The sequence below is a fragment of the Lissotriton helveticus genome, chromosome 4_1, assembly GCF_964261635.1.
Source record: "Lissotriton helveticus chromosome 4_1, aLisHel1.1, whole genome shotgun sequence".
In the NCBI taxonomy this organism is placed as follows: Eukaryota; Metazoa; Chordata; class Amphibia; order Caudata; family Salamandridae; genus Lissotriton; species Lissotriton helveticus.
This window is the reverse complement of record NC_136063.1, coordinates 254395858-254410629: the sequence shown is the minus strand read 5'-3', so window position 1 is coordinate 254410629 and position 14772 is coordinate 254395858. Positions and strand designations below refer to the sequence as shown.

General features: G+C 45.3%; 1 protein-coding gene across 1 annotated transcript in view; it reads right to left on the bottom strand.

Moving 5' to 3' along the window:
* The window catches only part of TMEM71 (transmembrane protein 71), a 237562-nt gene that overhangs the window by 111759 nt on the left and 111031 nt on the right, over positions 1-14772 (bottom strand). The window contains exons 3-4 of the mRNA XM_078686134.1: positions 8489-8707; positions 6790-6965 (exon numbers count right to left, since the gene is read on the bottom strand). Coding sequence (XP_078542260.1) covers positions 6790-6965; positions 8489-8707 — 395 coding nt within the window. The remainder of the gene's footprint in view (positions 1-6789; positions 6966-8488; positions 8708-14772) is intronic.

Genomic DNA, 14772 nt, shown 5'->3' with positions numbered 1-14772 from the left:
CGCCGCGTCCGACCTAGCAGACTGTATGAGTAGGGGGAATTGTTTCTTCACCAGAACGCCGACTCCCCTGGACCCAGAGGTGAACTCGGAGTGGGCTACCATCTGAAAACCCCATCTGTCCATGGCTTTCGTGGCCGTGCCAGTGAGGTGCGTCTCCTGTAGGAGTATTACTGCCGCCCCCTCCCTCTTAATGCATTTCAGGACCAGACCTCGCTTAATTTTGTCACCAAGGCCTCGGACGTTCCAGGAGAGTACAGACAGGGACGGTGTCACACCAGCCGCGCCGTCCTGTAGAACAGTGCGAGTGTCAACCCCCATCATCATGGATCAGTGTGCTAATTAGACAATAAACAGTTTCCGTGATCCCAAACACCATGCCGCTCAATGTAGATCAGTGTATCACAAGAACATAAAACATAACGAACAACAAAAAACACCCCCCTCCCTGCCTCCCTGCTACGCGGACTCCAAACTGCCCGCCACCCCAACTCAGCAGAGTGCTTATGATCCCCGCCTAAAAACAACGTTGCTTACAAGAGCATAGGGGGGGGGGTGAAAGTCCAAGGAGGACCAGATATACCCCAACAGTTCCAGAGTCCCAGCTCAATCGCAAAAGTCTCAGTAGCTTAGTAAAGGAGGTGAACCCCATTCGGAAAAAGTTCGGGTCACCGGCCATAGGTCATAGGAAAAAGAGAAGTACTTCCCTTGATGTAGCAGGAGTCATTCCCCAGAGTCTGCGGCCGGGTCGGGCTCGTTCTTCTCCTCTTGCCCGGTCATTTCACGCTCGTCGGTTTGTCCTTGTCTCCTGCGCCTACTGTTCTGTCTGCCAGAGCCTTCCGCCGGACGCCACCCCTCGAGCCAGTCGTGCGCCTCCTCCGGAGTATCAAAGAACCAGGTCTTTTTATCAGCCACCACCCTGAGGCGCGCCGGGAAGAGCATGGAATAGGGCAATTCGCGAGACCTCAATGTCTTTTTCACCTCAATGAAACTTCTCCGTCTCGCCGCCACCGCGGTCGTGTAGTCCGGGAAAATTGAAACTTCTGAATTTTGAATCCGTATGGGCGGCGCGACCCTCGCTGTTTGTAAGATGGCATCGCGATCTCTGAAATTGAATATGCGCGCTATAACAGGTCTCGGTCGCGCCCTGGGGCGTGGACGCCCCCCCGGGACCCTATGCGCCCGCTCCACCGAGAAAAACTTGGAGAGGCCTTTTGGTTGCAGCACGTTTCTCACGAGGTCCTCTACATACAGGTCCATGGCAGGCTCCCCTTCCGATTCTGGCAGGCCCTTGATGACATCTTTTGTAAGTCTGCCCGCAAAAGTGTGACATCCGTCGAAATTGAACCAACCGTGGTTTGTACCTGGGTCAGGGCCGCCATGATGTCCTCCAGCGTTATAGCAGGGATAGCGCCACCCTCTGCACCGTTAGCGCTGGTCCTCTTTTGCTCCGCCAGTGGGGGAAAGTCCTTGGCATAAGCAAACTTGTCTAGCTTGCTCTGCTGGGTCCCACGATTACCCCTGCCGCTCATCGTGGGTGAGGGAGGAGTGCTGCTTCGGGTCACACTGGAGAAAGTGAATGGGTGCGCAGGTTACGGGTCGTACCTCCAATCAAGCAAACCAGGCCCGAAACAGATAATGTTCGGTGATCGCCTCCCTAGCTGCACACGTCGACAGGCTGCCCTGTGGGGACACCAGTCACAGGCTCCAGCAGTGGTCGTCTAGTCACCAGGCGCCAGGTTCGTCTCGCCAGGGGGGGCCCAAATCCAGGAGTGGGCCCAGACAATCGGTGGGGGATCAGGCGTGTGCCCGGTATCTGCGCGTCACAGCGGGCCGCAAAGGGCGTGGGCCCGGTCCTGGCAGTTCCCGGTGTTAGTGGCGGACCCTCGGGTTCCTTGTCACAGCTATTCAGGAGTGTAGCTGGAGGGGAGCAGCAATCTCGCTTCTATGCTCGCTGGGGGGCGAAGCCGGGCGGGGGGGGCGAGCCGTCGCAACACTCACCCGCCTCCGGGCGCCCCAGCTCCGCTCCGTGACGTCACTTTCCGGCAATCGGTGGCGCTCCCCCGGCGGCCGTCCCAAATCGAGGCCAGTGCTTTTGGCGCGGTTGTAGGCCGCAAACTCGCGCACGATGCAGCTCCGGGCTCCGATGTCGCAGAGAGCTCGGAGCGTGGCCGATGTGCGTCGGGTCACCTCCGCCACAGGATCTTTCAGTCTGGGTTACGCTGGAGCAGGATAACTGGCCGGATAAATGTGGGGAATGGGTCTCACCCTCGGAGCCTCACTAGATCGCGGCCATCTTGGTCGATCGCCGGCCACGCTCCCCAGGTAATCAGCATTTTTAAAGTTTTAATTCAAATTGTCCCCACGAAGATAACTATTTTGGCGAATGGAAATCTAGAAGACTTTTACATTTTTTTAATGGTTTTCTATTTGTTGTACCTAATTGATTCTAGTAGACCATTTGTGACCCATATACCAAGGCATTTAATAAATTTGGATTGCCAATGAAGGCCGGAGAGGGCAGTACTATCTGAGAGGAATATAGGGTTTAATGGGAGAACCTCTGGCTTATCTTTGTTCTGGGTATATCCCGAAGTGATGGAGAAGTAATGGATAATTTCTAAGAGAGCTGCGATCAATATGTTGCCATCTTTGGTAAATATTAGGATGTCATCTGTGTATGCGGCTGTTTTTAGTACGTGAAATTTAAATTGGAACCACTGATATCCTCGCAGAGATTTATGGCTTGTAAAAGAGTGTCAAGTGCTAATAAAAATACAAGTGGGGATAAGGAACATCCTTGGTGAGTCCCTTGACCTAGTGTGATTGGGTCTGAGAGGTTACGGTTCATTCAACTCCAGCATTTGTTTGAATTTATAGTGCCATAGTCATGTTGATAAAATGTGTGCCTGGATCACAACGGGGACCCGCCTACAATAACTACTTCCTGAACTTCCACCAACCCTCGAGAAGATTACGCTTCGCCTCCCTATCACTTGCCCACACTCCCCACATCCACTGAAGCAGAAGCGGAAGACACATCTCCTACATCGCAGCAAAGACCTGAAAGCCTACCCATGCAGCTACAGAACATCACCTCACTTCCTGAATTCCCGAAGGGCCCTCAAAACCTGGCTGTTTGAATGAGCCTTCAGGGACCTGCAGGCGCCTGGATACCCTTTTGTGTGATTAGCAGTGGTATATAAAACTTTGTTGACTGACTACCATTTCACCTACTCCCCAGGCCTGTGGATCTAGGAATCTCTAAACAAACTTTGGGACCAGAGATGGGAGGCAAATGAGTCAAGCTAGAATATTCAGCAACTTTATTTGCAATCAATGGGATACAAGGACATTGGTTGAGCTGATGGAAATATATACTACAACCAATATGCCTGGGTGTCATCTATCTTGTTCAGTAATGCAGTTATTTTTTGTTTATTTATTTATTTGTTTCTTTGTTTGTTTTTATATAGCAGTGGCTTGTTTCCTTGAACCACTTTACAAAGATAGGAATTAGTTTATTTGGAGATGCACCTAGAGCTGTGTGCTCTAAAGTCTGCAGTGGGCTGACTGAAGCAGACTTTCATGTCAATCTTAGAGGATAGACAGTACATAAAGCATCAGAGCGAGATTCGATTGGCTCATTCAATTTCCTTAGGTAAACATCCATAATGAATTCATACAATGGAAATCCCATATGATTCAGGCTGGCTGAAGTTGAGTCCATTGCTGAAAATTCTAGAGGACTGTTCTTGAGGAAGAACCATATACCTCTGGTGGTGGAAGGCCCATATCCTCCCTCAGTCTTGTCAGAATGTACTGCAACAATTCCCTGAAAATATATGTTTTCCTTTTGCTAAGTTCTGAAGAACTCTCCCTCTTTCTTCTCTCCATCAGAGTCAATTTCAAGCTCCTCACACACGCCTAACCAGCCCTCCATTATGGTGGACCAGCCTACCTGAACCTCGGCCTCTCATTCCACTCACCCACCAGACACCTCCGCTCCTCCAAACTGGCCCTTGCCACCGTCCCTCGGATTTGCAAGACCAGGACCAGAGGAAGATCCTTTTCCTATTTTGCCGCCAAAACACCCTGCTTCTCCACCTCAGGCTATCCCCGTCACTGACCCATTTCAGCAAGGATCTGAAGACCTGACTCTTCGACTGAACCTCAGCACAGAGAAAGACCTCCAAGACAAAATGGATTCAGAAATACGCTCCCTAATCCTCTGCTTCAAAATAGAGTGTGATTGCACTTGGAAAACCTTGCCCTTCCTCCTGCCTGGTCTGGTGTCTCATCTACATTATGGTACTATATGAAACTAAGGTGAAAACTACATTTATTTAGATCAGGCTTCTCCATCAGTTCTCATTCCAGATGTCTAGCTGGTCTTTAGAGACTATTTAGTTGGGCAGGACTAATTGGCCTCCAATGTATCTGAAATAATGTCTATTAATGAAGCTCTCAGCAATGTACCATGATGGCTTCAACCCACAACTGCTCACATGCGTCAACTCCTGGGATTCTGCATTGATCCTGTCCTCAGCTTCAGAATTCACATAGTCCAAGGAGCTACAAATCACTTGCCACCAACTCATCATGTTCCACAGAGCAACAGTTTTCTTCCTTAAGCAGACGTCTGTATGTATGTACAAATGCTGATCTAGTCTCATTTTGGTGGTGGCAACACCATGCTTACCCACATCCCGTAAGCATATAAGCTCCTCTGAAGAGAGTTCTTACCTCTGCGCAACTGATTAAGGGTCTCAGGAAATTTAACAGAATTTTGCTCACTTTTCAATAACCCTACTGTCTCACTCTGTCAATCCATATCCTTGCTGCACCGACTACAAAGCAGCAAACCTGAGCTCTGCACCATATTTCCAGCATCAACACCATCAAACTAGAGACAAGAAAGCTAGAAAGAAGAAAAGACACCAAGCCGTCTCTAACTGTGCTCCTATGATATGGATATTTGTCTGCATCAGATCTGGCATGATCCATTCTATTTAAGCAACAGTTTATCCACGTGTAACCCTAGCTGGTAACCCCCTTTCCTCTGCCTGCACTCTTTCTCTCCCCTTTCTTCTGTTCAACTTTCCTATTCATCCAGTTTTGTACATCTCTCAAATGAATGTAGCTGAGTTTGTGCTATAGAATCCACATGTGTAAATGCTTACAATGTGGGAATTCAGTGAGCAATCCTGTTGCTATTAGTGAGTTGTAACATTATGTTTTATTTGAAAAAGCAGCATTTTTCCAAAAGTTGAACATATAAAATGTACAATCTCTGATTTGACACCAGCTATATTTTTAGTGCAATGTTGGCTTGCGATCAGATTTATTCAAAATCCAAGCATACGCCACACACAAGTTTGTACTTCTCCTGAAAGATAATTCAAACTTGAGATTTAGTCAAGGTATGGTCCCATTTGGCTACTGTTGAGAGAAATGGTGTTGTTGCTTTATTACAGCAATGCCACCATGGATGTTAATTAGGGACAGCAAGAGGAAGCGCCTGCTACCCTTCCCTGCCCTTGGTCTCAAGGATACTGAAGATAGTGTCAGGGTCAAAAAGAAGGCCTCCATTAATCTTGTCTTCTTTCTGTAGTTTACTTGATTTGGTCTTACCCTGGCCCCTCAGCAGCAAATAGCAGACTCTTGTGGGACAAGTGGTCAACCCTTTCATGACATCAGGGTTCAAAGGGAGCACTATGTCCCTCATGCTAATCCTAGCATTCTAACGGCTCGGTCTCCTTGGGTGAGGGGCAGCTGTATGAGCAAACCAGTATTTATGCACTTTTTAATGGGAGATGAACTGGCAATCTTTTGGTCTGTCTAGCTGCTAAATGTTTGAGGGGCCACCAAATGGGAGTTTTTAGCCATTTAACACCTACGGCCCAATAAAAAAATATATATAACTTTATACTCATGTTTTAAGCCGTTTGGATGTAGGTTTACACATTTTTTTGAATTTCCAAAAATTCCTGGTGGACTTCTAGAAAGCTGCGACAGTCACCATTTTCCAGGAGTACTCCTAACATTAAGTGCACGGTGTACAATTCTCTAAATCTTAAGCAAAAGTGCACTTGCTATCTAATTTTTTCAATCCTCACTTAAATATTTTTCTGCTTTCCCTGACTTTCATAGGAAGTGCTAAATCTAGAAATAAATCCACTTTCCTATTATGCTACTAATGAAAGTGATAAAACTATGGTGGATGTGCTTCCAAATGTAGCACTTTTCCATTACCACTTTTCCATTTTTACTAGACCTGTGTGAATTTTTTGCACAATTTGCATAACTGGTTCCATTTCTTGTTATGAAAACTACACAAAATATCGAAATTAGGCCTGTGTGAAATATTGTATAGTTTGTGGCTGCAGAGGAATGACTCGAACAAAAAACATTTTTATGAGAGAGATGTTCGAACACAAAATGTGTTGCAAGAGACATTTTCTCATTATCGAGTGAGTTTTGAATGCAATGTACACCCTTGCTTTCAAAGTTTCACTCAAGATACCCCAAAGTTTATTTCAGATAATGTTTGTGCAATTTCACATAATGTTCCTCTCATTTGACATACTTTTGAGAAAACAATGACACAATTTCGGTTTTGCACGCCTCTCACCCCCAAGTTTAAATTCTGCCACAGCTGGAAGCATCAAATATTTCTACTTTTATTTACGTAATGCTCTACAACTGAATAATAAACAGTTGGTGTACTTCGCATATCTACCCATAGGTACACTTGTGACCTTCTAATGTGATTCTGTAGCAAAGATTTACCAGGATCGATGTTTCTTTCGTTCTCTGCATCACTGTCCTCGTTGTCCTCAAAATCACATCCGTTTGTCGGTACCATATCACTAATCGCACTGCTGCCCACCATGGAGTTAGTTTGACTCATGTCGAAAAGACTGGCAAGAGATTTGCAAAGTTTTTTCTTCTTTCTTCTAAAAATTCTGAGAAGACATAGGGATGCATTAATGCAGGATTCTGACACTTTGTTTAATCAATTAAACCTGATTACAGCATTGGATTAACATGTATTCACCTCCCTCTGTGCAAACATTGGGAGTTGAACTAGTATAGTACAGACTGTACTGGTAGAGTAAACTTTATTTGATTTTTCAGGAGAATCATAAAATCACACAATATAGCTGATGGTGGTCTAATCAAATCTGAAATGTTCTCAATGCCCACTTCCTCATGCAGAATTTCAGAAGCAGTGCTAACTGGTACTTTGAGCAAGATTCTCAACAATGGATTTTCAACCACCTGAAGCTGGGATGCAGGAACATGGCCCACAATTTCGCAACCATAACATGCCAATGACACACACTTGGCCCTAAAGACTTTAATCATAGCCACCACGTTTGTATTTGTTTTTTATAAAGCGCAACATTCATCCCAAGGGACATAACAGCACTAGGATAGACAGAAAAACAGTTTAGAGAGAAATTTGGTACAAGCTAAGTACATCGGGTTTAAAGCCAAAATGGGTAGCTTCGTTAGTGAGGCCCAAATGTTTGGCCGAGAGGCCAACCTTACTGACCGCTGCTTTGAATCTGGAATACATTTTCTTTAGAACGGGTTGCCAGGAATGTGGGGAATAACAAAGTATCCCCAGATAAGAACGAAGCACAAACTGTGCTACTAGTTGGTCACCTGCGATCTCTGCTTGTGGGGCTGCTTCCATAAAAATTAAAGAAATTCTGTCTATGTTTAATTGTTTCTACCTGCGGACTTTGTGTTGTAATTATTGCAACCATTTCCAATAAGGCCAGTTCACATTTGTTACTGGTTAATTTTACATGCACATGCATAAAATACAAATGAGCACAGCACTTACTATACAGAAGTGTACGTAAAAAACAGGATACACGTGTGCACCTACAGGAACGTGTGTGCAAAAAATACACAACTCCATGGAAGTAGATCTTGGGAAGATATCCTTAATCTGTGGAATCCTGATTAATTACACATATCTTGTTCGCTATAGTTGCGCTATAGTTGTGTTTGGATCTACTTAAGCAAAACAAATCACTGAAAAAACAAAGGTTAAAGTGACGTTATAGTTAGGTGTTGGAATGAGAATGTTAAAAAAAATACCAAAATACACCAGTTATAGTTTAGTCAAAATACTACAACTTTCACCCCTATCAGGTATTGCTTATGACCTCATTTATTACGTCACTTATGACATGTTAAATAAAAAAAAGTAAGAGTGTTACTAGAATCTGTTAGTAAGACATCACTTTGTCATGACTGGGGCAAGGAAGGTGGATGATGGGTAATGTTTTTTTCGTGGTTTGCCCACTCTGACAGTGCAGGAGCCTTAAGGTTCCCTTGGATATATGAAGTCAACTAATGAGACGAGACAAGGCTTGAAGTTCCTACGACTAGAGTCCACGATCTCTCCTATGAATGTTGTTTAGGCAAAATCGATAAAGGTGTGATTATGGAAGGCTTTTATTTACTATACCTTACTAGACGCTCTTTATAAGTGACATTTGTCTTCGTTGGTGAAAGGGTTAAATTGCCTTCCTCACTGCTGAGGATACTGTCTTCATCCAAAACATAGTAGCCATTGGTGAGGAGTCGTGGGCTATGACGACATGTCAAGTAAAATCTCGACAGGGTACTTAATGCAGAATCACCGCAAAATGAGCAATTGCGAAACCAGTCACCAGCATCACTGTCACTAGGAAATGAGAAAAAAATGATTGTTTTGTGGCACATACAAGACCAATACATTTCCTCTACTAAACAGTTTCTCCAATAATCTTAAAACAATCATATCACTCTCCTCTGAAATGATGGCTGTACTTTTAAAGAGTGTGACACCAGTCAATTGGGTATAAAGTATGTGTGGCTTGTGCATGCTTCACAAACAACACATACTTTATATGTACATTTCTTGTGGTGTCTAGATAATACAAAGAAAAACCACGTTTGACATATATTAATGCTTATGTTGAACTATTATGGTAAAATGGCGTAGCAACATGTTTTGAAAAAACAAAAAAAGTGTTTCTGATCTATAAATATGAACATATAGTTATATGTTTGGTAACAATTTCTCTTGGTAAATAAATCACAAACCCCCAGATTGATGAAGGCCATATTCTGCGAATTCTAAATTGCGAGAAATACCGAATCGCAATTTAGAATTCGCAAAATGGGATTCATGAATTTTTGCAATAAAATATAGCGATTTGCATTCGGCCGCAAAAGCCGATTGCGATTTTCATTAAATCGCAGAAAAATCGCTAAATCGGACATTTTCCGTGTTGAAATTGCGATCCCGCCATTAGCGAATTCGCAAATTGCGATCTCGCTAATAGCCAGATCGCAAAAACGGGAAGTCGCATTTCGAGCACAGTGATGACATCACAACCAGGAAGCAGGCAGTTCCCTCCCTCATTCTGAATACTGAGGCTGATTTGGAAGCAGCACTGTCCAGAGCTCCACTCTACAACACCTCCAGCTTTGATACAGGATACACCCCACTGCAGCTATGTCAGAGGAAGCAGCAGGGAGCAGTTCCACAGGGAAAAAAAGAAAACTTAAATTCTCTGAAGAGGAGCTTGAACATCTTATTGAGGGAGTGAGTAAAGATCACGATAGACTGTTCGGGAAGGACTCCAGGAGGGTGCCAGAGGCCGACACCGGCCAATTTGGTTGCGCATCCGCGCAAAAATCAATTCTGTAGGAGTCACCCAGCGATCAATCGACGACCTCAAGAAGAGGTGGTACGACCTCCGAGGTCGTGCCAAGGAGAAGATCACCGAGAGGCTGGGTGAGCGTGTTGTAACAGGAGGGGGAGACCCAACAGTCCCTCCCAACACCCCATTGGAGGATCTCGTTGAGGACACCTTGCAACCTGAGGCATGCGTGGGGGTAACCCGGCTGGACTCCTCCCGACCCAGCCAAGGTAAGTGCCATGCGACTGCGACCCTGTCCCCTAACAATGGCCATGACCCTAGAGCTACCCATTACAAACCCCAGTCATGCAGCCCATGCATTCCAGCAAATCCCTATTGCATTGTGGGACATGTAGTCTGACCACAATTTACATTCAGCCCCATACAACAAGATATGTCCTAATAGAGTCAATCCAACAGCCAGGCAGGGAATGCTAGCCAGCAGGCATGTAGCAGCCTCACATGTGCAAGAAACATTTCATTAATCAACATCCACTTTATATCACAGGTGGCGCTGAAGATACCAGCAGCGACAGTGAGGGGCTGCAAATTGTGGAGAATTCTATGGATTCTGATGGTGACGCACAGCCATCCACACAACCTGGTCCATCAGTGCAAGCACCTGCGCCAGCAGACTCACAACCACCTGCAGCGCCAGCAGCCTTACCACCACCTGCAGCACCAGCGACAACAGGCGCACCACAAGCGCCAACTGTGAGACCCATGCCAGTGGCATCGGCAACACCAGCAGCCGCCAGGCCACCAACACAATGCACACTTACTGTGCCCACCCAGTCCAGCGGACAGGTCAGGGAGCGGCGCCAAAGTACACCAAGTGCCGGCAGGAGGGGGGTGACTGTGCCTGTGCCGGGTCTTACAATAGAGCGACGCATGCTGCGCGTCCACCAACAACAAGCACGACACCTTGCAGCGATACACCTGCAGCTGCACAATACAGCCAGGAATGTTGGCCAGCTGTCCGACCGGATGGAGCGCATGACCACAGCAGTTGAGGCAAACACAGAGGCCATGCTGACCCAGCGGGACCTCAACCGGCGACGCCACCGCCAGCTCCTAACACGTCTCTCGGCGTACACGCGCTCCAATTATATAATTGGCAACGCAACTTCCCTGATGTCCCGTAGATTATTGGCCATGCAAATTCAGATGGTCCAATGCTGCCAGGACGTGGCACGGGCACTCGAACAGGCAACCACTGCAGTTCAGGCTCTGCAGGCAACTGTCCATGGCCAGGCAGGAGGGGAGGACGCTAGTGAGGGAACATCTAGCCACAGCAGCCTGTCATTGCCACCAGTTAGAGTTCCCCGCCGCAGCAGCAGGCCCACTGGGTCATCACGGGCAAATCAGGATGAAGATGTGGAGAGGAGAATTGGAGCCTCGGGCCGGAGGCGCAATTGACATTTATAACCATCATGCAGGGACATGCTGATGCTAAAAGCATGCCCCCTAACAAAACATTAGATGTATGAAGCAATACACACCTCCAATGTATCTTAATTGAAAATATGCAATATTATTGTGAAAACAACAATAATATTAATTCCATAACAGTACATCAGACTCATGTCATCATTTCAATTGTCATGCATGAGTGAAGTGTTGGGTGAGGGGAGTGGGTGGACTAGAAAAAGTATTAGTGATTTGGTTGCGTCGTCTGTGTCCTTCAGCAGGATTTTCCCCAGGTGCATGACGCGCATGTGGAGGTGGGCGGTTGTCCCCTTCCGACTCACTGCCAGATATTTCAACAGGTATCCTGCGCTTGGTAGCAATGTTGTACAGTATTGAACACACGGCAACAATGCGACAGCAGACCTCAGGCTCGTATTTGAGGGCCCCACCAGTCTTATGCAGTATGCGGATGCGGCTTTTCAAAAGCCCAAATGTCCTCTCAATGCAATTCCTAGTGCGGATGTATGCTGCATTATAACGCCGTTGCTGTGGTGGTGCAGGGTTGAGGTATGGGGTGAGTAGGTACTCACGCAGACCGTAGGCGCTGTCACCTGAATGAAAGGAGCAGAGGGTGAGTGCATGTTCTGCGCAGCTACATGATCACAGTGTATTGTATGGGGGCATGTGTACTTACCTAGTAGGTGTCCTTCGCCAAATTCTCCCCTGGCCAGTCGTCTGTGAATGCCGCTGTGCCTGAAAATGAAGGAGTCATGTGTGCTCCCCGGGTATTGGGCCACTATGTCCGTGATGTAAGTCTTTGCGTTGCACACCATCTGGATATTGAGGGAGTGGTAGTTTTTCCGGTTTCTATACATGTACTCGGTTTGTGCTGGTGGGCAGATGTGGATGTGGGTTCAGTCAATGGATCCGATGACTTGTGGAAATTGGGCAACGTTGTAGAATTGTACCTTGGTCTCATTCAAGTCCTGTTGGGTGGTGGGGAATGAGATGTAGTGGTGAAGGCGGCTCAGCATTGCCTCCAGGAAACTCTTTAGGCAGCGGGACATGGTGCTCTGGGATATCCCCCCTGCAACAGCGACTATCCCCTGGAAGCTTCCGGGGGCCAGTAGGTGCAGGCAGCACGAGACCTGTACATGTGTGGGCACTGCATTGGTCCTCCTTGTTGGGTGCTGCATCAGGGGGTCCAGGTCCCGGATCAGCTTTAGGATCATTGGCCCATTCAGGCGGTACTTCGAGTAAATTTGCTCCCTTGTTTGGCCCAGCAGGGTGACCCGCAAGCGGAATCTTCTGTCCTGGATCCTGCGCCTGTTACGTGCTGCAGCCTGGAGCCTGCGCCGCCTAACCACCATGTAAAGTCCTGGCATTGTGAGAGTCCTCATGCTACTACTTTGTTTCCTTAAGTGTGTTTGTTCAGGTCTGCACCTGTGGCTCGTTAGGGATTTTTTTTTCCTTAATGGTTACCACCTGCTTTTGGTTCTTCCCAAATTGCACCTCGCAAAAAGCGATTTTCAGCTATTTCGCTAATTGCAATTTTTCATGAATTTCATTTGCGATTATTTAGCGAATTCGCAAAATGTTTCGCAGATTCCATGTATTATCGGTAATTGCGATTCGGTATGGGGTACCTCCATGATTCTGCGAATTTTTTTAGCAAAATCGCATTTTTTATTGCGAATTCACAAAAACGCTAATTTTGAAATGGTGAATTGCTTTTCTGTGAATTGCGATCGCAATAGCTAATTCGCAGCTATTGCGATCGCAATTTTGCTTCATGAATCTGGCTGTTAGACATTACACTAATTTAACTGTGCATCGTGAAACTACACCACATTAGCACTGAAATGAGTTTAACAACTAATTCAAATCCTTCAGGCATAGGCCTTCATTACGAGTTGCATGGTACTGGTGAGGTGCAAATTATGCACACAAAATGTATGTTACCATATGGTAAGACACCACCAGGGTCTGTCACTTCAAACCAACTTCAGTTCTTTATGCATGAATAGTATTCTTAACATGCATGTGACTTTGTCTAATTAGCAGCTCGTTTGAAATTGAGCACTAAAATAGATGGACTGGTGAAATGTCCTCCCTTTTATTACTGTTATTTATATTTTCCACAGCGGCCCCTGGAGAAAGGACAGAGATCCCGAAATGCATTGGGCAATAATATGTACGTGCAAGAACAGAAATGTATGCAATAGAAATCATTATTTTGTCAAATAGGCCATTCGTTCTTTGAATTGTATTTACCGGTATGTTGATTGTAGAACACATCACGGTAAAATTTCTTGCTGAATGATTATTCGCAGTGACATACTTTGCATGAACTGTCAAATTAAAAATGGAATTCGAAGATTAAGGTGGAGAAATAAATCCTTTGATAGATTCCAGAGCTGTGCGGCCAGTTTACAAGTGACAAGTGCCACTTGAAGCATTGAATACACCACCAGTGCCATGCGATTAAAGATAATACCCCAGAATGCTGCTCTAAGGAAGTGGCAAAAATGAGCTATGGGGAAGGTGCTGGGTGGGGCTGTATGGCAGGTGCCGAACAAATGCTGTTGCAGCTAAAGTCTAATGGAATTTTACCAGCTGAAAATACTGGTTGGTACAATCAAGTATTTTGTTCCTTCACCCAGATAAACTAGGTAAAGGAACACTGGGCCAGTTGTGTTCAAGTCGTGAGATGCTATGCCTCTAAATACTGTTCCGCTGACTCATAATGAGAGCCATAGGGCGCTCCAATGCAAGTGATGACATTATTGCACATTGTGTTTAAGGGTGATATTAACCTCTTTACTGTTCTACATTCTGCAACGGTATGCTCATGCTCTATCTCTCTCTCCATATAATCTCTGTATTCATCGTTCTGCAAAATCTTGCCTTGTAGCTACATTTAAACTGTGAAAATCTCCACATATCCATATCAAATAAAATTCACAGAAAAATACAGGGCCTGATTCACAAAAGTAATCTGAGACAAAATCCTAACTTTACAACTTTGGGTATTCACAAAAGGCATTTAGTAGTAGTAAAGTTAGGCTTCCTAACTTTACTACTACTAAACTGAGACAAAATCCTAACTTTACGACTTTCAGTATTCACAAAAGGCATTTAGTAGTAGTAAAGTTAGGATTCCTAGCTTTACTACTACTAAATGCCTTTTGTGAATACCCAAAGTCTTAAAGTTACGATTTTTCTCAGTTTAGTAAACTTTACTACTTCTAAATGCCTTTTGTGAATACCGAAAGTCGTAAAGTTAGGATTTTGTCTCAGATTACTTTTGTGAATCGGGCCTACAGAGATTAAAGTGACATTATTGTTAGGTGTTGAAATAAGATAAGAACTAACATTTAAAAACTGGAAACTCACAGAAATTCACCAGTTAGAGTTTAGTGAACTACCTGTAACTTGCATTCCTGCCAAGCACTGCTTATGACCTCACATATTACATCACTCATGACATGTTAATTGACATAAATGATTACATCACTCATGACACCATCCAGAATTGTGATAGCATCTTGTAGGATTTTTTCTACTAGAAGTAATTAAGCATGCTACAACTGTGGCTACATTTCTATCACCATTCAAGTGAAAATGGATATAACGTTTGATTACATGTTAA